General features: G+C 40.9%; 1 protein-coding gene across 1 annotated transcript in view; it reads right to left on the bottom strand.

Moving 5' to 3' along the window:
* Positions 1-23,795, bottom strand: part of poc1a (POC1 centriolar protein A) — a 41,863-nt gene that overhangs the window by 9,143 nt on the left and 8,925 nt on the right. Inside the window, exons 5-10 of the mRNA XM_061833195.1 lie at positions 23,511-23,618; positions 23,318-23,433; positions 20,728-20,861; positions 17,633-17,701; positions 17,412-17,489; positions 596-823 (exon numbers count right to left, since the gene is read on the bottom strand). Coding sequence (XP_061689179.1) covers positions 596-823; positions 17,412-17,489; positions 17,633-17,701; positions 20,728-20,861; positions 23,318-23,433; positions 23,511-23,618 — 733 coding nt within the window. The remainder of the gene's footprint in view (positions 1-595; positions 824-17,411; positions 17,490-17,632; positions 17,702-20,727; positions 20,862-23,317; positions 23,434-23,510; positions 23,619-23,795) is intronic.

Here is a 23,795-nt window from a genome sequence, read left to right on the forward strand (position 1 = left end):
TGAATTTGAAAAGGGTGACAAAGCGTGCCGCAGCCTGCCCCTCGGAGCTGTTTGCTGTAGGTTTTTTTTTTTCCCTTTTCATAACCCCATGCAGGTTTCTACACATGATCACCCTTATGTTTTGAACTCCAAAGATTCCTCTGCTGATTGTCCTCATTCACCAACACTCGTTTTGGAATTTGTAGACACTCCATTAACTTGATGCTTTATTTGTGGAGCTTCCCCCTCACCGCTACCGTGTATACAAAATAGCCACACTTCCAAGCTTATTTACATTATCATTACGTTTTACGACATTTCATTAACCAAGGGTTACAGGGAGACTTGGGATCTGTTCATGGGCCTACGTGGTAAGGTTGTATAGGAGATTCGCGTGGTAATGTTTGCTTGAACTGAACTAAATGTGATTAATCAACCAGGTGTGTGCAGTACTAAGCACCATACACACGGTTATGTAATCTTTTTTGTCTCACTGCAGCTGAAGTCATTTTTGAGCAACAAGTTGAGAAGTAAAAGGAAGCTTTTGTTCCCTGGTGTGCGTGGGTAGAGAAATACACGCCCAATGCCAAGTAAGACGAGCCCGACATCCACTTACCTGGGTGAGAATATCCAGTTGACCCATAATGTGTTCAAGTGTGTTGGTTAGACTATAGGGCGTACTCCCCTCCAGGGTCTGGGGCGCTTCAAGGGACTGTTGACCTTGTCCGTTGATTTTTACGTTGGTGGAGGTGGAACTGGTGCTCGAGCTCTTGTGGGTGTTGGGATGCTTGGCTCCACTGTGACCGCGACCTATTTTGGCAGCTGTTTGGGCTGGTTCCAAGGTCTAAAAGCATAAGAAAGAGAAATACAAAGCTGAAATCCAAAACCGTGTATCTTAAAATTGCAACCCCAACTTAAATCTTAATTGAAATCCTAAGCCTAACTGGAAAGCCTGAATTGACATCTGCACCCAATCTTCAAACCCAAATACTCACTTGAATCCCAAACCTTAATTGAAATCCTAGCTCAAAAAACAAACTCCAACACAGAGAGCACACGCAAACATGTATTTTCAAACTACACGTTGGTAGCGACAGGCTTATTTTCCCCAAAAGATAAAAGGTCAGTCTGGAAAAATTCTGTTTGGTTTTTGCTTTTTTGTCACAAAAAAGAACAGACCTGCTTAGTGCAAAAAGCAAGATTAACTTTTGGAGATTTACATCTTGGACTGGATTCACCGACAACAATACGCATTTACTGACTGTCTAGACGGTATTAGTCCTAGGACTAAAAAAAAAAAATCCTCTAAAACTACACACCAATACAAATTCACCAGAAGACATAATTCTGCGCAAGTGTAATAGACTGAGATACTACATAACTGTTACAGGAAACGTTTCTGAAATATGAGTCAGCAAGACCCTTAATATAGTTAATCAGTTTCATGTTAAAACATCAGTTTTAAGAATTTGGCTTTCTAATCTAATTATATTTGAATGAAAGTCATGCCATTTTCAGGAAAAAAATTCCATGTTTTTTTAAGAAGATTTCACTAAAATAAAACATTTTTGTCACAATTTAAAGACGTAATGGCATTATAAAGTACCGAGCACTCAAATATAAGCCATCAGTACCATTGCAGCCATAATTTGTACTGTAATACAACGGCTGCTTCTCTCCTCAAGATGGGTCAATGCAGGCCAACCAAAAGATCTTATGTAAAACAGCTCAGTGTGAAATCTGCATATCCTTGTAGTAGCACTGAAGGGATGAACATTTCCCCAAGTTCCCTCAGTGGTTCTTACATGATGAGCATCAAAAGTGCAGGGCAACATTATTGTTCATTATGCCTCACTAGTGTCCAATCTGTCATTATTGGGTGAATCCTCAGGTCTTGGCATATGATTCACATTATAATATGCATTAGGCAGAGCATGTGACATTTTGATTTATTACCATTCAGTTGTTTCCATTGCCCCTCCTCAAGATTTCACATCTGTATTCAGTTTAAATCACTTTGTTCTGAAACTGGAATCCAACATTTTATTCTATAGCTTTCTGTGCTGATTTTCTTACCCATGAGTTAAACAATAAACTGCTTTTTGAACACTGTTCAATCATTTGTATTCTGGATTCCAAACAAATAGTGAACAAGAAACCACCTTCTCACATTTTAAAGTGACATTTTTACACAGCCAAGTCGAGAAAGTTGTACATTTTGTGGTACTACCGTCCCCTTACACACAGCCAGGCAAAACCCTGATGTGCGCAAATGTAAACACAAACTGTATGCACACCAAGTCAGCACACATAGTAACCACCTCTACTAATGAATCACCTGGCGTGGAAAAGCCAACAGTGGAAAATTTCCTGAGGCCCAGATGAAACTTTGATTCGTAAGCAGCCATCCATCAATGGACCCTGCATGCTGCACTACAAACTACACACGCACAGACACATTCTGACACACAACTTTTTTTTTTTTTTTTTTTTTTTTATGAGAGGAGACGGACACAAGCTGTGACACAAGCGCATGGCCGGTTTTTACAACTTGATACAAAAGGATGCGGAAACTTGAAAAAATTATTGAATGCCACTAGGCTCTTTCCTACCCAGGTGTTACTCATAACATTCACGGGGGCATTTTATGAAGGTGCCAAACCTCTGAAGTCATGCAGCCGGCCTGACTGGCATTCTTTCACACAGCTAGCACCACCGTTATACATTACACATGGTCCAAGACGGAAAAAGGAGAAATTCTACAACATGTGATATTACTCAAGTACAATCCAGTGACATTTTGGAAAATAATTTGATGGGACAGGAACACCATTGCAGTGCTCCCTAAACATATGTCTTGAGTAGTCCACATCCAGCATTCACAACTAGACCAACAAATCGGAAACCTGAGAACGTAGCTAGCGTGATTTCATTAGTGATTATCACCCATCTATTCATCCATAGTCTGTAACAGAATTGATCGGCAATCACAGGTCAGTTGGAAATGGGGCAATGAGAGGCTTTTAATCCCGTACAAGTTTAGTGAACCTAGTGAAGTCTAAACCTTTTACAGTGACTGTTACACTCCGTGGATTAAGTTTTTGTAGACTTAGTACTGTATTATAAAAGCTCATTGAAAGTCCACAAGGGCACAATTTATTAGTCACGCAAGTGATATTTAAAAGGAAGTGAGAGTTTTAGCATGCCGACCTAAACAGCTTAAGCATCAAATCAAGTTACTGAACAGATGAACACGCCCTGAAGTTCCCTCAGTAGTATTTACATGATGATGGTGAAAAGTGCAGGTCAATATAATGGTCCATTATGTCTCATGCACGTTCACTGTTATTATCTAGTGTCGACCAAGGCATTGGGATGTGATTCACATTATGAAATGCATTAAGAAGCGGTACAACGTGACATTCTGAAGTGACATACTTTTTTGATATTCTATATTAGAAGTATAAAACCTTTTTACAGTGATCTTTCAGGCAGCATTATGAAAGCAACATAGCTAATGTTAAAACGTAAAAAAAAGAAAAAAAAAAAAAGACTTTTTCTCCTTTCTTCTACTAGTTCTACAATTGGACAACAGTGCAGCATTTTACCATGGAGCAGGGTAAATAAGCATCACTTTCTTCCATCCACCCATTTTACTGAGCCGATGATCCTCACGAGGGTCCCGAGAGTACTGGTGCCAATCCCAGCCGTCATCAGGCAGGAGGCAGGGTACACCCTGAACTGGTTGCCAGCCAATCGCAGGGCACATGGAGACAGACAACCAGTCAGACTCTCAATCAAGCCCAGGGGCAATTTAGAGTCTCCAATTAACGCACGTTTTTGGGATAAAGGAGGAAACCAGAGTGCCTGGAGAAAACCCAAGGAGGCACGGGGAGAATATGCGAATTCCACACAGGCAGGGCCGGGATCTGAACCCCAATCCTCAAAACTGTGAGGCCAACCCCTTACAGATGCCCCACCATGCCGACTTTACTTTCTTCCCCGCCATAAAATTTTTATCCACTACAGATGATCTGCTTTCCTTTTATAATGATGATCTTCAGAGCCTTTTAAATACCCTGGCTCCCCTCAAAACCCAGACTGTTTCATTTACTCACACATGAGCTGGGCCAAATCAAATCAAAATGCCCCCAACTGGAACAACTCTATAAAAGGACCGGACATACTGTTCACAAAGAAATGTACAATAGCCACATGCTCCTCTACAAAGATGTCCTGTCTTCAGATAAATCAGTCTTCAATCAGTGTGTGTGGGTGTGTGTTCGTGTGAGTGTTTTCCATTTACTGTATGTGGGGATGGGAGGCGTGGGTTCTTGTATATTTCTTTTTGGATTGTCTGTCTTCATCACTATGAAGACCTTTGTGTTGCATTTTACTATATGAAAAAAATGCTATATACAAAAAATGTATTTGATTTCATGCCGGTCTGTTAAAAGCTGGTGAAGAGGATACCAGGGGCTGTTCTATGTTGATAAGAACATTGTTCAACCAACAGATTCTCATACCCCTCACCAACATTCAACTGAACCCAGTCACCCATTGTCATCTTTTATTCTAGGGTACCCATAATTCACCAACAATTGACTCCCAATACCTAATCTCCCGTGAGCTCTCCTAGCCCTTTTTTCCTTGTAGTTTTTCTAGCTTCGAACTTGCCTCTGTTGCTGTACCATCGTTAACTCATTCAGAAATCCAAGCCTTCTACCCGTCAGTTAGACCCCCTCCCAACTGGGCTGGTAAAAGCCCGCTGAGCCTCTCTGTCCTCAATAACTGCCATTATACACGCATCCTTCACTTCTGGCCATTATCCTTGATCACCCAAAACACCTGCAATAACTCTATACTCTTCTTCTTTCGGCTTGTCCCATTAGGGGTCGCCACAGCATGTCATCTTTTTCCATCTAAACCTATCTCGTGCATCTTCCTCACTAACACCCACAGTCTTCACATCCTCCCTTACTACATCCATCAACTTTTTCTTTGGTCTTCCTCTCGCTCTTTGCCTGGCAGCTCCATCCTCAGCACCCTTCTACCAATATACTCATTCTCTCGCCTCTGGACATGTCCAAACCATCGAAGTTTGTTCTCTCGAACTTTGGCTGTCCCTGTAATGAGCTCGTTTCTAATCCTATCCAACCTGTTCACACCGAGCGAGAACCTCAACAGAACATCTTCATTTCTGCTACCTCAAATTCTGCTTCCTTTTGCTTCTTCAGTGCCACCCTCTCTAATCCATACATCATGGCCGGCCTCACCAATGTTTTATAGACTTTTCCCTTCATCCTAGTGGAGACTCTTCTGTCACATAGTACACCAGACACCTACCGCCAAATGTTCGACCCGGCTTGGAGCCGTTTCTTCACTTCCTTACCACACTCTCCATTGCTCTGTATTGTTGACCCCAAGTATTTGAAGTCGTCCAACCTTGCTATTCCTTCTCCCTGGAGCGTCACTCTTCCCAATAACAATAACTCTATACACAAAAAAAAGAAAAAAAAAGAACAGACTGCTTTCAGTAATTTTCATCTCATTTCTAATCAACTATTCTATCCCCAAAAATATTTGAAGTTGTATCTCAAGTTCATGCTCATCTGGCTCACTATAACCTCTACGAAGAAATTTCAATCTGGTTTTTGCCCCCTCCATAGTACAGAAACCGCCCTATCTTAAAATCTCCAATGGGATTGTCGTGGCAGCAAACTCTGTACTCTTAATTTATTCTCCAAGACTAAAGTGCATCTTTTCACACTATTTCACGGAACACCCTTGTCGCTGACTTACCTCAATTGCTTTTATACACATCCAATGATTTTTTTCCACATCATACCTCTTTAACCACACTCAGCACATCCATCATAAATCTTTCAAATCCAGTGTTCCACAGGTCCTGTTCCTGGCCCCCTTCTCTTTATCATTTATCTTCTTCCCCTTGTGAATATCTTCCATAAATATAAAGTCAATTTCTACTGTTACAGGGCTGACGCCCAGCTCTACCTCCACACAGAGAGAAGCCCATAAACAAAATATATTAGGCCTTATTTTTTCCATTTATTCCAATATATTGTGTGTGTAACCCGGCGTCACAACTGAATGGAGCATTGACCTCACAGTTCTGAAGACCGGGGTTCAAACCCCGGCCCCGCTTGTGTGGGGTTTGCATGTTCTCTCAGTGCCTGTGTGGGTTTTCTCCAAGAACTCCGGTTTCCTCCAAAACTATGTGTTAATTCTGCCCTAAAATGCCCTCAAGTGTGATTATGAGTGCCAATGGTTGGTTGTTTCTATGTGCCCTGCGATTGGCTGGCAACCAGTTCAGCGTGTACCCCGCCTCCTGCCCGATGATAGTTGGGAGGATAAGCGGCTCAGAAAAGTCTGCGACTATATGGATTTCATGGTCAAGAGGTTCTGGTTTCAAATCTCAGGTTGGAATATTTTGTGGCATTTTCATGTTATTCCACAACTTAAGCAGGTTTTTATGGGTAGATCATGGCCAACTCAAACATCTTGGGTCACAAATCATTTCAAAATCAAAGATAGTAAACAGTTCCATCATTCTACCACGACTAGGGTTTTATATGAGCAAATATTTGAGTCAACAGCTCATGCATCTTATTAGATGCTGGCCTTTTTTTGAACCACCATTTTCCCTTGCATTCTGCTGTAGCCTGACATAACTGCACCTTTCCTCCGTGCTCCTACCGTTCACTCTCGCTTCTGTTCCGCTTATGTTCTTTTGCTGCGCTGGCCCATTATCTGCCCTCTTTGACTCCTGTTACTATCTCGTCCTCAACCCTGCTCGGCCATATCCCCACCCTCTTTCGCTCATGTTCGCCTTCCATCTCCTGCTGACAAATGCAATCAATTCCCTACTGTCAACATAACCCGCTATAATCATACAAACCCCAGGGAAACGGTGAAAGAACCACATAGAAAGTAGCAGAAGTATATAATAGAGTTAGTGTTTTATGGATTATTTCACTGCTTCCACGACTGGTAAATCAGAACCTTGTGAAGAAATGATATCTTCAGAATATTTCCAATTTTTTAAAGGCATAGTAATCTTACGGTATCCAAACTTCTGGCTTTTAAGATTTTAACGTGCTCCCAAAGTACTGAGCACCTTCTCAAATTGTTAAAAGTTTTGTGTTGCTCCCCTGCCAATGTTAAAAAAAAATAAATAAAATAAAATAAAAAAATCGGTGGCGCAGCTGTAAAGTGTTGGCCTCACAATTCTGAGGACCGGGGTTCAAACCCAGCCTCGACTTTGTGGAGTTGGATTGTTCTCCCTGTGCCTGTGTGGGTTTTCTCTGAGCACTCGGTTTCCTCCCGCATCCCAAAAATATGCTACATTAATTGGACACTCTAAACTGCCCCTCGGTGTGATTGTGAGTGCGGCTGTTGTCTGTCTCCGTGTGCCCTGTGATTGGCTGGCAACCAGTTCAGGGTGTACTCCGCCTCCTGCCCCTTGACAGCTGAAATAGGCTCCAGCACTCCCCGTGACCCTCATGAGGATAAGCGGCAAAAAAAATGGATGGATGGATGGATGGTTTTGACACCTTTATTATACCAGTAATCCTCCTAAATTTATATAATTTCTCACTTGAGTCTTTGACTCAACTATTCGGCTTTGCCAGGAAGGATGCATCTTCCTTTCTTTGGGAGTTATGTTGTTTTTGCTTGTTGAGCTATGTAAAGCTCTTATGTCAGGTCCTCAGCCTACAACAGCCATAGAATTGTTACACACGTCCTTCCACTCAGTAATATTTTTAGTACAGTCTTACTTGCCCAGGACTCTATAACAGCATCTACTGTACACGGAAATGCAGAATGTCATGTTGAGTCTCCTCTACATGGCATTCTTTCAAGTTTAAAGATTTCGGACCTCCCACCATCATCAGCAATTTAGAAAAGGCCTTCAAAGGTTTCAGTGACTTCAAAGAGTTGTCAACATTGCAGTCATTTGCATGTATTACACAGCAACACAATGAAAACAATGGTGAAGGGAACAGAGGTTTATGAAGCTATGGAAATCTTCACTGCCCCTCCACATTCGACAGGCGTGCAGTGCAGTGGAGTGTGCATGTGTGTGTGTTGAGCTGTGAAGGGAAGCCTGTTGCGAGTGTGCAGCTCATCTGCCTGTACACGTGAGCGGGAGAAAGACCCAGATGTGAAGCTAGAGACGAGAGGGGGAGGCGGGGGAGATTAGGGTGGATGTGATAAGAGAGAGCTGATCTGCCTGTCAGCTATAGATGGTGCTCACACACACACATCCACACGCGCATCTATTTTCACACACAGCAGCAAAAACTTGCTCAGCTGTGGTGAGCGCTGAGAAAATCTGAAACACTGCAACTGCAACCATACACCTTTTGAATCTTTGGCTGAGCAAGAGCTTGTTTTATAGCGCTGACTTATTTTGTTGAACAAACAGGCCTCTCCGCCTCTGGTGGTGTGCCCATGACTGGCAAACCATCATGCAGTCTCACATCCAAGCAGATAAACGGATCAGCATATCAAATGAGCTACTTTAGAATTCCCTGTGGATTTGATTCCAAGTGGGTACCAGCAATGGTGGGAAGCCTTTCTTTCTATGCCGTTCTCATTAGGCAATCTCTTACTGATTAAATTAATTGTGCTAAGCATTGCAGGGAGGGAGCTTCCAAAACACCTTGGTTACACTTAAAAACACAGACAGGAGGCTTAAAGTGCTGCCAATTTAGTACGAAAATTCTCAGCATTATTTTATGGGGCTTTCTGTCCTTGAGCAAGTGCTGAGCCACGTGTTTAATATGCCATTTTTGATAGGGAACATACCGTTTTACTAGTGAGTCGAGGGCTTAAGAAAATAGCTCTTTGGGTTGGTCAGCCCTTATTCTCAGTAGGGTATATGAACGAGGCGGGCAGACTGTTCTTTTTGTGTGTCTCTAACCAAACTATTGTCTATCTTGAGATAATTATATTTGAAAATATATTGTATGATTTAGGGTCTTTCAGTGAGAAACTGGTGAATGTCCAAACATACATGCATTACATTTATACATGTACATTGTCTCATGGTTAGAGCATAAGAAAAGGAGTACAATTTTATTTTATTTTGATGAGCTGTCTCTTAATTCAGGTGGCAGAACAATTTCACAAATTTTATTAAATGTATTATCACAGTTCAAGTCACTCCATGTCAGCACAAGGTGAGAAAAAGGCACCTCCCGTTATTAGAACAGCCCTGCTTGCTGGTTGTTTATGTCCAAATCCGCAGAGAATTTGTGAAATTCATTTGTAACAGACTAGTGTTTAAGCAAGAGGGTGGCACTCTTTTTCTCTTCCTTTTCCTCTCAAGTGACACACACACACACACAACACACACACACACACACACACCACACACCACACACACACACACACACACACACACACACACACACACACACACACACGTGGCAGATGAAAGAGTCTATAAATAATGAATTCTCAATGGATAAATAATACATGAAAAGCAAAACTGAGGAAGCTAGCACTTTTCTGGTGCGTCAGCTGACATCGACGCCGCTGTTTGCATCTCACAGGTAACAATTCATGAGAGAGATGAATGAAAGTCCAGGACTAACCTTAAACTCAATTAAAAATGTATCACGTATGCAGGTATGTCGTCAAAATAACGTCGATCCTGTTCCATACATTTATGTAGGTGTATGCCTGAGAAAAAAAATGGTTTTAAAGTCCTAACTCCAGTCATTGGTTGTCCTAAAAATCCGCTAATACGGTTGGTCCTATTGTGTTCCTCCAATAGTTTTAATTAACTGCAGCACTGAGGTAAAGGTTTTATCTGCATTGCTGCTTTGTGTGCTGATTGGCAGTGGTATGAATATCATTTCAGGCAACTGGCCTTTCACTGAAGACCTAAACTGTGCTTTTGCTTGGTTTTGGTTAAGGAGGTAAGAGCAGACCATTATTTTACAGAGAATAGATGTACATTGGTAGGGTTGCCTTAATCTGATTTTTGCAATTGGAAACGAGTATCACCTTGGACTAGATGAACAATCTCTGATTTGACCACTTTTCCCATGCTCCGCGCTAGCACTTATATGCAGCAGCACCCAGACGCCATGTAAATCCCACGTGAGCACAAGTTTGCTAAGGTGCTTACAAACTGTCAGGGAGTACTTACTTGGAGTAATTTATTGACACTGTAGTTGAAGTTCACCATAAAACTAAACACAAACAAGAATTCTGTAGCGCCGTTTTCTACCGCTTATTTGAGGTGGGGTCGTAGCTTTAGCAGCAACGCTCAGACTTCCCTTTACTCAGCTAAAGCATCCAGCTCTTCCGAGGGGATCCAGAGATGTACCCGTGCCAGCCGAGAGACTTTGTCTCTCCACTGTGTCCTGGGTCGTCCTTCGGGTCTCCTTCCGGTGAAATGTGCCAGGAACACATCACCAGGGCGGCGACCGGGAGGCATCTGAATCAGACATCCCAGCTACCTCATCTGGCTCCTCTCATTGTGGCCTCTCTTTGATGAGTTTCTCACTGTATCTAAGGGAAAGGCCGGACATGTCACGTCCCAGCAGAACGAGAGTAGGACCCAAATGCAGGACTAGGACGATGCCAGGTAGTTCAAGGAGAAATGTTTATTATATGCCGAGGTCGGGGTTCGAGCAGGCAGTCAGGTGCAGCAGCGGTAGTTGGGACGTTGGGCGAAGAGAGCAGGTGAGCGAGCAGGCAAGAGTCGGTACACAGGAGAACGATCAAAGCAGGCAGAAGTATCAAAGGAGTCAGGTTTACAAGGTCGGTACACACAGGTTCGATCAGGGATACCGGAGCACACGAACGGGTCATGAAGCTCAACGAACTGGCGCCGGCCAGTCGTCATCGGGGTCATATAAATGCACAGCATAATCAGGCTGCATGAGGCGCAGGTGTGCACCTCCCAATCAGCGCAACCGCGCGGACACCCGCACAGCCCGGGCTGGAGCAGCAGGATCATGACAGGACACCATGCGGAGGAAGCTCATTTCGGCTGCTTGTATCCGCAGACGGCAATGCACCTTGAGCCTCATTACCTGAATCCTAACTGCCACAACTTTGTCAAAACTAAACCCCTGTTGCATCAAGAGGTTCAAGTGTATTGCTACACATGTGGGGAAGTATATCATACACTGAGAGTTAAAAAAAGAAATACCAGTCTGCCCATAAATTTTCCATCAGATTAAGATCAGGGCTTTGCAATGGCCACAAAACGACACTGATTTTCTTATGCTTAAACCACTTTGTAACCAGTTTGGCAGAAAGCTTTGTGTCATTGTCAATTTGGAAGACCCATTTCCACCCAAACTTTCCTGGCACATGTCTCGAGATGTTGCTTCAGTATTCCCTCACCATGTCATTCATTTTGTGTAAAGTGCACCAGTCCCTCCTGCAGCGAAAAGGCTACAAACGTGATACAGGCCATGTTGCCCGGTTGGAATTATTTTTTTCAGGCTTCCGTGCTTTGCCCTTTTCCCTGTAAACATAATAATGGGCATTACGGCCAAAGATTCCAAATTTCATTACGCCAGACCTCAGGACAAGTCTCAAAAAATGTAGAACTTTTTTTCATTTACGCATTTGAAAACTATAATCTGTTTTTTGTATGTATCTTTTGGAGTAACAGTGTCTTTCTTTGGGTATCATATGGGTACAGTCCTCATTTCACTGTGGATAAATACACACTCTTACACCTTAGCCAGCATCTTTAGAATATATATTGTTTTTGTTCAAGGCTTGATATGTAAACAAAGCATATTCATCTCTGAGACAGACTTCCTGAGCAGTATGAGGGCGAGACAATCCCATGGTGTTTATACTTGCGTATAATTGTTTGAGCAGATGTACGTGGCACCTTCCGGCGTACGGAAATTGCATCCAAGGATGAACCAGTTGTGCAAGTGCACAATTCTCTTCCGGATATTTTGGCTGAGTTCTTTTAACTTTCCCATTTTATTACACAAAGAAGTATGTTATAGGAGTGCCTAATTAAAATAAATCCATGTGTCTAATTAAATCAAATATCCATAAATCAGAACCTTGTGAAGAAATGATATCTTCAGAATATTTCCAATTTTTTAAAGGCATTGTAATCTTACGGTATCCAAACTTCTGGCTTTTAAGATTTTAACGTGCTCCCAAAGTACTGAGCACCTTCTCAAATTGTTAAAAGTTTTGTGTTGCTCCCCTGCCAATGTTAAAAAAAAATAAAATAAAATAAAATAAAAAAATCGGTGGCGCAGCTGTAAAGTGTTGGCCTCACAATTCTGAGGACCGGGGTTCAACCCCAGCCTCGACTTTGTGGAGTTGGATTGTTCTCCCTGTGCCTGTGTGGGTTTTCTCTGAGCACTCTGGTTTCCTCCCGCATCCCAAAAATATGCAACAATAATTTGAGACTCTAAATTGCCCCTAAGTGTGATTGTGAGTGTGACTGTTGTCTGTCTCCATGTGCCATGCGATTGGCTGGCAACCAGTTGAGGGTGTACCCACTTCCTGCCCAATGACAGCTGGGATAGGTTCCAGCGCGCCCGCCACCCTCATGAGAATAAGCAGATCAGAAAATGGATGTATTTTTAAAAATCATTACACACGTCAATAGAGAAATATAATGGTGATTTCATTTAAGGAAAATATAGTACTGTATTAAATTACCTGTCTTTATGCAAAAAAGTAATTACCCCCCTTTCCTAACTCGTGAAATTGTGACTAATCACAATTTTTGGTTGATTCGTCACTGACCACACTCATGACTGATTACCTCGGACCTGTTCAATCAATAAATCACTTAAAGAGAATCAGTCCTGATAAAATCAATTCAGAAAAAAAAGGTTTAAAAAAGTTCTAAAAATGACACTAATCAAAGGCATTTCAGAACAGTCAAAAAATAAATAAGCGGAATCCATCAGCATGGAAAAGATTACAAAAGCCATTTCTAAAGCTTTAGGATTTCAGTGAACCACAGGGAGAGCCGTTATGCTCACATAGAGAAAACATGGAACAGTAGTGAATCTTCCAAGGAATGGCCAGTCTACAAAGATTAGACTAAGTGAACAGCAATGACTCATCCAGGAACCCACAAAGGGACTCTGGAGAACTTTTAAAGAACTACAGGCCTCCTTGCCTCAGTCAAGGTCATAGTTCATTCCACAACCACCATGATTTCATGTCAAACAGTTAGGGTGGGAGGGGGAAGTGTCATTTTAAATAGTGGACTGTAATACTTGTTTACATCTGGCTTCAACAGTATGGCCAAAAATGTCAAAGTCATGTATTACGTGATACATATTCCTATGTATGTAAAGTATAACCCTCCTCAATCATTCTGGTCCTCAAATTCGCCTTCTTGTTCTGGTCTCACATTAGGACTCCATAAGCCAGCTAAATAGCAAGAAGACAAAATCTTGGTAAATACTGTAGATGCTTGCTTGTTTTGTTTGTTTGTTTTTTATGCACATGTTGAGGAAGACGACCAATGGGGTTTGAAAAACTACAAAGACTGATCATTGTGTGTGTGGCTCTAGTCTGTAGGTGGGGCAGCAATCAATATGAGCAAGGAGAACGGAGACTGGTGAAGGTTGTACATGTAAGGACCTTGGCTTTGCCCTTGTTGATGTAAGTAACACTGTAGCAGGTTGAAACGATTGAAATCTAAACCCTTCCCTGAGACCCCCTTTCCCCAACCACCTGCTCCTTTTAAGTGTAAAATAGATACCTGACGAAGCATTTTAATATTTAAATAGAATTAATAGCCGCAATACCCTACGAGCTTGTTTACCTTTTTAGAAAATAGTCTGTCCTTTATTTGCTCTGAGTGTGCGTAATTCATTACAAACCACGCTAATTTTCTCATCTAGAATCAACTTTAAATGTCAATTTGGAGGGAAAATCTTGAAACATGTGTAATGTACTCTGATTTGATATCGTTGCTCCCACGACAACCGTGCAACTAAATGTAACGATGGAATGCTCTCAACTAGTAGTTCAGTCACTTAGTCACAAATTAGGGACAGCAATAATAATTGATTTGTTAATAATGCACAGTGTGGAGTTGCTTATTGATTGGGGCAAAATAGAGTGCACTATTTGGCAGCTATTAGCAGAGGTGCTGTTGAGTCACTAATTTGCTGACTAAAGATGAACATGTTGGCAGTTGAGCCACATGCAACATATCAATAAAACAGTATTGAAAAGCAGATTATACCATACCCTTAAAAAAAACAAAGTAATTTTGCCATAAAAATGTTCATCCCTGACTTAATATATTTTTACATCACATCAAAAACAACCCCCCCCCCAAAAAAAAAAATTATCATTCGCTGAAGTAAGAACCTATAACCCATAACATCTCATCTGCTTTACCGATGAAACTCTTGAGTAATGCGCATTACTCCCTCCTACAGGACTGGAATGGGACATTTAGACAATGGGAAGATAGTGAGGAGAAAGTGTGACGTCTTACACCCCAGACATTGTGGAAAAATATAAAAAAAGAATCTCATCCCACCTCGCTCCTGGCTCTGTTAATAGCCACGAAGTTGGTGAAATCCAGTCTCCCCCTTCAATGCTGATGTGGTTCCCAGGAAAAACACGGCAGCAGTGTAAAAGCGGCTTATGATTTTACGGATGTTAACAGACATGTCTAACATAAAACCCAATTACCTAGCAAATATTTTTGCTTGTTTTGACAATATTTGAGCAATTTCACTAATAACTTTTTAAATATCAGGAACAATCAGTGTTAAAAGTAAAACGGATAGTGATTTTCATTGACCTTACCTGGACGGAAGCAAGCAAACTTAAATTTTGTTTTGGGGAAAACACTGACTTGGCAGAGGACTAAAACTTGTTTTGGGGCCATCATTGTCATTACACAACCTATTGTTTATGAATATCACATTAAAGAATCTTGTCATGGTATAAAAAGACTGCCGGTAGTTAATATTCTTCATAAAATCAGCAAGTGGGGATGAAAGTATTGCACATCAAAGTGAAGGTGAAGGACCCGATAGATATTTGTCAGCCTGCATGAGTGCTACGAAACTGAACTACACCACACTTCAAAGGCTGCAATATGCTCGGAGGGGAAAGGCGGCATGAAAACACTAAACACCAGGGCATCTGTACCATGTTGTTACCGTGTGTTTATTTTTATACGACCGGTAAATATTTGCATAAACCTATACGTGAACCTTGTCAGATTATGTTAAAATGTCAACATACTGTTGATATTGTATGTGAACATTGTGCTGAATATAAATTATTTTGTAAAAATCAGTACCGATACCAGTTTTTGATAACATTTCAGAATTGCAGTTGAAGCCAGAAGTTTACATAAACTGTCAAAAACACATTTCATTTTTTGTCTCACTGTCTGAAGTAAAATCAGACTAAAGAGAAAATTTATTAGGGGATCTTATATTATTTTCTTCGAGATCAAAAGTTTAGAAAAAATGTGTTTGTATGGAGTAGCATTCCCTTTGAACTGCATGACTTGTGTCAAACATTTTGGGTAAGCTTCCATAAGGTTCTGACTGTACTCTGCTGGAATCCTGGCCCAATCCTCTGGACAGAACTGGTGTAACAAAGTCAGATTTGTCAGTTGCCTTGCTGGCAATGCCTTTTCAGATCTGCCCACAAATTTTTGATAGGATTCAGATCAGGGCTTTGTGATGGTCACTCCAAGATATTGATTTTCTTATCCTCAAGCCACTTTTTAACCATTTGGGCAGTATGCTTATGCTCATTGTCCATTTGGAAGACCCATTTGCGCCCACGTTTTAGCTTCCTGGCTGGTGTCTTGAGATTTTTCCTTAATATCTACCGATACATGTAATGTTCTTTCTTCATGATGCCATCTATTTTATGAAGAGCTCCAGTTCCTGCTGCAGCAAAACAGCCCTAAGACATGACGCTGCCACCTACAAGCTTGTTGGTGTGGTGTTCACAGGTCTTCATAGCAGCTTCCCCCCTTTTACAGATGTAACATTAGTCATTATGGGCAAACAGCTCCACTTTGGTTTCATCAGACCACAGGACGTCTCCTGAAGTTAAGATCTTTATCTTTGTGACTTTTTAATCCTTTTGTCATCTGGATTTTTTGCGTTACTTTAGGAGTCATGGCTTCATTCATTCTCGGTGAGTGGCCTTTCAGCAAGACTCGTTTCACTGTGGATAATGACACTCTGCTACCAGCTTGATCCAGCATTTTCACAATCTTTTGCCAAACCTTTTTATCAGGGGTTGATTCGCACATTTCAGACCAAACCACGTTCATCTCTGGGACACACCCAGTCTCCTTCCTGAGGGGTATGACGGGTGGACTATAAGGTTTATACTTGCGGATAATTGTTTAAAAAGATGAACGTGGCACCTTCAAGCACCTGGACATTGCGCCAAAGGATGAGCCAGATTTGTGGCGCTCCAAGAATCTTTATCTGATTTTTTTGGTTTTGTCATGATTTCAAACAAGGATGCAAAGTGTTTGAGATGTGGCCTTAAATACATGTCCCTGGTGTGCCGTCATCTGGGCTTCCCCATGTTCTTTAAAGACATAGTACTTTTTGTGTATGTAAAATTCTCTAATAAATGCTCCCTCTCATTATTTCACAAAATGAAATACATTTGGTGATCCTGACTGACCTGAACCAGGAGAGGTTTAGTCTGATTTGACTTGAGACAGTGAGACAAAAAAATGACATTTTTAAATTTTTTCAGTGAATGTAAACTTCTGCCTTCAATTGTAGGTGCAAGCAACTTAATAGTAAACAGATGATTATGTAACGTTTGCTACTGCACAGTGGGACTGACCGATTAATACATTTCAATCAATTGCTCAATGAATTCAAGTTTATTTGTCAAGCCATTTTTTAAACAATGCCCTCTTTGGACATGCTATAAACATCGAAAAAAACAAAATACAAAACCTTAAAAATCGGAAATCTGATTTTTTGTGAAAAAGGCCGGTTTACCCAGCCCTTGTAAGATAAAATCCTGGCTTTTGTGTTGTCGCTGTCTGGCATTTTTAATATTAGTATGTATGGACAAGATTCTGCTGATTGGTGTGTCGATTGGTTATGTCTTGAAACATATGACACCCAACGTGCAGTTGCAGTGCTTGGTTGCAACTAGAAAGAGCTGTTTGATTTTAATTATGAGGAGTTTCGAAAGAACCACATGACGTGAACGGTCTGCAATCTCTCAGATTTTAGCATGACAATGATGTGAAAACGGGACTTCAGAATATTCAGACACTCTGCCAAACTATTTAAGAAATACTTGTGCCATAATTAATTGTTCATTTTCCATATAGACAAGCAGGGGAATGTCATCAAATGCCTCACCATAGACTTGAAGTTGAGGAGGGAAAGAAATAAAGTAGAAATGGAATATGGCACCTGATTGGTCCGAGAGGTGGACCGCTGCACCCTGGCTGTCTCAGTGCTCTCATCGAAGTTGCTCTTCCACACCATCACCTGCAGGTGAGTGCATAATTGTTTTCTTTTGCCAAAAAAAATATAGAGAAATGATCATGTATGGTTTGAGAGAAATTGTTTTGCAATGAAAGTTATCTTAAAAGGGTAGCTCAGATAGATCAGATTAGATCTTAATTCATTACCTGTTCATCAGAACCCCCAGAAGCAAAGTACTCTCCTGTTCTTGAAAAAGCCACACAATTTACTGGACCCTGTAGAGAAACAGAGACAAGATCACATTGTATCTTTGTCACACCTGATGACTCCTCTGCTAACTACTCCCCCTGCATGGGGGCAAAGGGAACGAATAAAGAAAGCAGAGACGCGGGTGGGCAGGGTTCAAACTCTGGTCAGAGTCAACAATGGTCACCTGGGGATGTCAGAACAAAGGAATGGAAAAGAAACACACACAAGGCAAGTGGAAATCATAAAAAAAGGGGAGCTGTGTCCTATGCGCGGCTTGCACCCAGACAGGCCGGTTTGTGTGAGGAACGCTTTCCCAGAAGCACCTGAGCGAAGCAGACAGTGTCACTATGGCAACGCGACGACCTGACAGACAGTATGTTCTGCTTCTGCTCTGACTAATGCCTGCTGCCAGGCTGGCACTTGCCATGGCTAGACAAACACATTACTGTACTTTTCTTTGGGTAGACATTCAATGATACGTACATTCTTCAGCTCTTTACTCCGACCGACACTCATACCTGCCGCCGAGCCTTGCCCAGAACGATGCCTGAACACAACATTCACACTCAAACTGCACAGCTCATGTTATACAGTGCTGTGAAAAAACTTTGCCCTTTTCAAATTATTTATAAAATTATAATTGTACTAATTTTGTGCAATGCATCCAAAATATATTTTATTATTGGTGTGGGGAAAATAACTTATCAAACTTACTTGGCCTTGTGTGGTTAAGCATTTGCTTCACTTGTGAAATCAAAAATTAAATGGCTAATCAAATTTTTTGAAAGATGAGTTCATTTTCACCAAGCACACCCAACCCGATCCGTTCACTCGGGAAATCACTGAAATAGAACCTTTCTGACAAAATTAAGTCAGCCAGTAGTTATAAAAAAGCTGCAACAAAATACCAAGAGCCAAATAAATTAAGGAACAGACGAAATATAAAGTAATTGACATCTAACATTTTGGAAAGTGTTACAAAGTCAGTTCTCAGGCTTTGGACTCCAGCGAACTACAGTGGAAGCAATTATCCCCGATGGCAAAAGCATGGTCCACTGACCAACTGTGACCGACCCCCTTACAAAAATTTGTCATTTTACTACAACAAAAAATGCTTGCTTTCAGTTGTTGCTGTCAGGGGTTGCCCAACCTTTAAGGTTTGTAGGACAGGTTATATTTGTCTGATATTTACCTTTGTTTAATGAGCTTGAACGAATTGGGGTAACTATGCAGAAATACAAGAATTTGAGAAGAGGGCCAATACTTTTTCAGAGCACTGCAGCTCTTGACACCCAACCTGTAAAAGGACCATCAAAGGAGGCGCCAGTGAAGCAGTCACGTTAACCTTAACACCCATACTGACAGGAGCGGCAACTAATACAGTGAAATCTCTCTCTGGAGGTCGAGCATAATACTTTCCAGAATGCTGACCTCTGATTTTAAATGATTTTCTCTTAAGACATAGGTGAAATTGAAAGAATCCATTCCGGGGTCACACTGGCTCACCTTAACACCTTGTTTAAACTGTCATTCTAATCTAAGCTCTATGATCACTTTGACAAAAATATGGAGAGAGAGAATCCAAGCCGCTGTACATTCTGTTCTTCCGTTATTATTATTATTGTTGACTTAGCCATATTGTACTTGATACCATAATAGAATATGCGTACACCGAACAGGCAGCCATGTGTTTTTTTTACATGAGAACAGACTGCCTTGCCACGGTGCTCCTTGACTGTGGAGACACCCTGTTATCCAGTGTCGGTGGTGAGGGTCTGACCTCTCTTGCCATCTAAGTGTAAAAAGCTAAAAACAGCGGAAACAATAAAACGGAAAGCCTAAAGGCAGCTAACTCCAGCTCTTTTATTTTTTTTTTTTTCAATTCTAGCAGCCAATTTTTTTTAATCATACGACATCTGCGTCATTTGAATTTAGTGGTTCTACTATACTGTGAGAGCTGCCAGCTCCAACAGAATGGAGTCAGTACTGAGCCAAAAAGAATGGAGTGTGCGCAGGAGATGACAACTTTAGAGGTGTGAGAAGGGGGTGTGTGTGTATATATATATATATTATATATATATATATATAATTTTTTTTTTTTAATCAACACAAAGAGTTGCAAGAGAAGTAGAAGGCCCACACAAGGGACACAAAAATGTGTTAGGTCGATGGGTTTCCGCTGGTTGTTGGGCCTGCCAATCCTGTCGGGCCTAAAGTGAGAATATCAAAGGTGTAAGAACATACAGACAGAGTAGCGTTAACGGACAAAAGGAAGGAGCTGAAAGGAGGAGGAGGAAGAAGAAGAGGAGGCGGAGGAGAGTATCCTCACGAACAGAGGAAGAAAACAGGGTCCCGTTTCGGAGATGACTCATTTTGAGTGGGCTGTTTGCCTGGCAAGTCAAGTACTAAAATAAAATCTATACACACATACAAAAGGTACATGCAAAAAAGTAAAAGAACATACTGTATACACACAGAGGAAGAGAGCAATTGTCATGACCACCTCGACCAGGGGTCACCAATTTTGTGCATGTAGGCACCAGATAACCCCCAAGTATCTGACATGGTTGTTCTAAAAATCCACTTAGCTCACTTGTAATGGGACATTGTGATTTCCTCTGAATGTTGTGTCATCACTTGAAAATGTAAAAAAAACTAAAATTTTGTAGATAGTGTTAGCGATTGATAGTTTCCTCCTTTGTTCATTATGTAAAATCTAATTATGTAAAATGTAATAGTTACCATGTTCACCATCTTCTTGTAGATGAATACAATTTATTCTAACATGTAATAAACGGTAATCAAGACTAATTTGTTATTTTATAAGTGTGTCGCAAATGGACAGACCTTAGCATCCATTAGCACCATAGTAGCTCTCAGTTTCAAAAAGGTTGGTGACCTTTGAAAATTGTACATCTAATTGCAGTAAAACCAATAGAATGTTTTTTACAGCTCAGAATTATTTGACCATACTCTCACTTTACAGTCCCTTTAAATAGAAATTTGTCAAGGAAGGATATGAAGAACTTGGTGCGTATTTAAACGTTTGTACCTGGTGCCCGTGCAGTGTAAACAACAGTTTTCCTTCCACGAGGTCCAATATCTTGGTTGTGGAATCGGTAGATGCGCTGAGGAGGAAATTACCAGATGGATGGAAAGACAAACTGTTCACCACCCCACTGTGGACTAGGGACAACACATTCACACACAAAAACAAAAGTAGCACATATAATATTAATTCACGTTCACAAATACTGAACAGTGAAACTTGTCCTAGTCTTGATTACAGTTGCACAGGCAGGCCAAATAAACTAAAAAGGTCTGCTGTACATAAATTAACATACCTGCATAATCCAAAACAATTCCGTATGGAACTGATTTTAGCAGAACTGCCTATGTTTTCTCCTCTTCCACCGTTTTATATGTGCAGTCTACTGTATTTATGTTCCTCACAATGTGACTCAATGTTGGCTCAAAGCCATGTTTACATTCACACCAACGGTGGTGGCAAGCCCTGATAATCACATTTGATTCATGTAGGCATGTACTGGAGTAATTGGAGCCTTGACAGATGAAACGAACACAGCGGGGTTTCCCATGAATCACAGGCGCCCTCTTTTGGCTCAAAGACGATAGTGGTCAAAAACAGAACTCATAAAAACTATAAAACTATATAGATTTTTGAAATTTATATAACTAACACAAATATACACATTTCATTTTTCTAAATTAATTATCAAAAATTAATTTTCTAATTTCATGATGTGAATCAAAAGCATAGTAATGAACTTTTGATGAGATTTTTACCTCTCAAACGGAGACATTACATTTTTATTTAGCATTTCTTTTGAATCACATTACCTGTATACCTGGATTTATGGCAGCGGAGTGTATATGGAGAACAAGAGTAACAACCGAAGCAGAACACAATCTGTTCCTGGTTGACTTCAGAGCTACTCAAATGTCTATTTTTCCAATTAAAAAAATCATGTTCAAACAATAAATTACTTTATTCCTGGCTCAAACTGTTTCCATCATGTACATGCAACATTTTAAACACTATTTTAACAACGCAGAAGTTAATACAAGTTTGTGTAGTTAACCACGTCATAATAAATCAACAAATAAAATGAAGTAAAACTGCTCAACAAAGACATTTGTTAACGTCTCCGGTCAGGTAAGCTGTGTTCTCCTACAAAGTCTACACACCCCTGTTCAAATTCGAACTTTGAATCTTCTCCTGTATGTGGGTCACTTTCACATTACAGAAAATAAAACATTTTTTAGTTAAGCTACTTAAACCAAAAGTATCATATTTTATCAACCTGTCGGTTTCTCATGTCAGGCTGAAAATTTGTGAAATTAACCAACGTAATGAAACAGAGAAGGGGACAAGGAGGACTGTTCCAGAACCAGTGACATTATCCATTATTAGCTCTTGCAGCTGAAATCCATTAAGGGGAGCCAATTAAAAAAACACCACGGTAAACAGACAAAATGCCCTCGTCAACGTTTCATGTAATGACAGTGAAAGACATCATGAATACAAACAAAGCCACACACTGTTGATTCTAGTGAAGAAAATAAGTATTTGAACACCCTGCTATATTGCAAGTTTTCCCACTTAGAAATCATAGAAGGGTCTGAAATTTTCATCGTAAGTGCATGTCCACTGTTTCTGACCACCGTTTCCAAGGTGACTGTTGGTAATACATTAAGACGTCATGGTTTGAAATCATGCATGGCACGGAAGGTTCAGATGCTTAAACCAGCACATGTCAAGGCCCGTCTTAAGTTTGCCAATGACCATTTGGATGATACAGAGGAGTCATGGGAGAAGGAGATGAGACCAAAATGGAAATTTTGGGTCATAATTCCACTAACCGTGTTTGGAGGAAGACGAATGGTGACCACCATCCTTACTGTGAAGCATGGGGGTGGTAGCATCATGCTTTGGGGATGTTTTTCTGCACATGGTACAGTACGACTGCACTGTATTAAGGAGAGGATGACCGCAGCCATCTATTGTGAGATTTTGGGGAACAATCTCTTTCCCTTAGTTAGAGCATTGAAGATGGGTCTTGGCTGGATCTTTCAACATGACAATGACCCGAAGCACACAGCCAGGAAAACCAAGGAGTCACTCCGTAAGAAGCATATCAAGGTTCTGGCGTGGCCTAGCCAGCCTCTAGACCCAAACCCAAAAGAAAATCTTTGTAGGGAGCTGAAACTCCGTGTTTCTCAGCGACAGCCCAGAAACCTGTCTGATCTAGAGAAGATCTGTGTGGAGGAGTGGCCCAAAATCCCTCCTGCAATTGTGTGCAACCCTGGTGAACAACTACAGCAAACATAGGCTACTGTACCAAATATTAACATTGTTTTTTTTAGGTGTTCAAATACTTATTTGCAGCTGTATCACACAAATAAATCATTTTAAAAACTCATATATTGTGATTTCTGGATTTTTCCTTTTTAGATTATCTCTCTCACAGTGGACATGCAACTCCGATGAAAATTTCAGACCCCTCCATGATTTTTAAGTGGGAGAACTTGCAATATAGCAGGGTCTTCAAATACTTATTTTCTTCACTGAAGCAGGCTGTGATTACTTCAAATAATGGCAAGGTGACTTGACTCTTTACCTTGGTAATGTTGCAACATCTTAAGGGATCGAATGTCCCACACCTTCACTGAATTGTCAGTACTGGCTGCCGCGATGCATGCTCCACTTGGGTGGAAATCCACATGGTTTGCATAACTAGAGGATAGAAGAAATAAAAATGAACTTAATAAACGAAGAGCGACATCTTTGCTTCAGTCGAATTCCGGGCTCACCCTGCATGTTCGTAGAAAGAATGAATACATTCCCTGCTGTTCTTGTCCCAGAGCTTAATGGTTTTGTCATCGCTTGATGAAATGATCAAGCGGCTATCTGGAGAAAACCTACAAGAGATGCATATGTTTAAAGCCAAAGTGTCATGCCTATAAACATTCTAAAATATTGTCATGAAAAATACATAACATTATTCACTTCAATGTCTATACGAAAAAATAAATATGAGCGGAGAGCGCGTCATCCATGCGCAAAGTTGCGGAAGTCGAAATTTGACATTCAAGTGG

Source organism: Syngnathoides biaculeatus, chromosome 10 (genome assembly GCF_019802595.1).
Source record: "Syngnathoides biaculeatus isolate LvHL_M chromosome 10, ASM1980259v1, whole genome shotgun sequence".
In the NCBI taxonomy this organism is placed as follows: domain Eukaryota; kingdom Metazoa; phylum Chordata; class Actinopteri; order Syngnathiformes; family Syngnathidae; genus Syngnathoides; species Syngnathoides biaculeatus.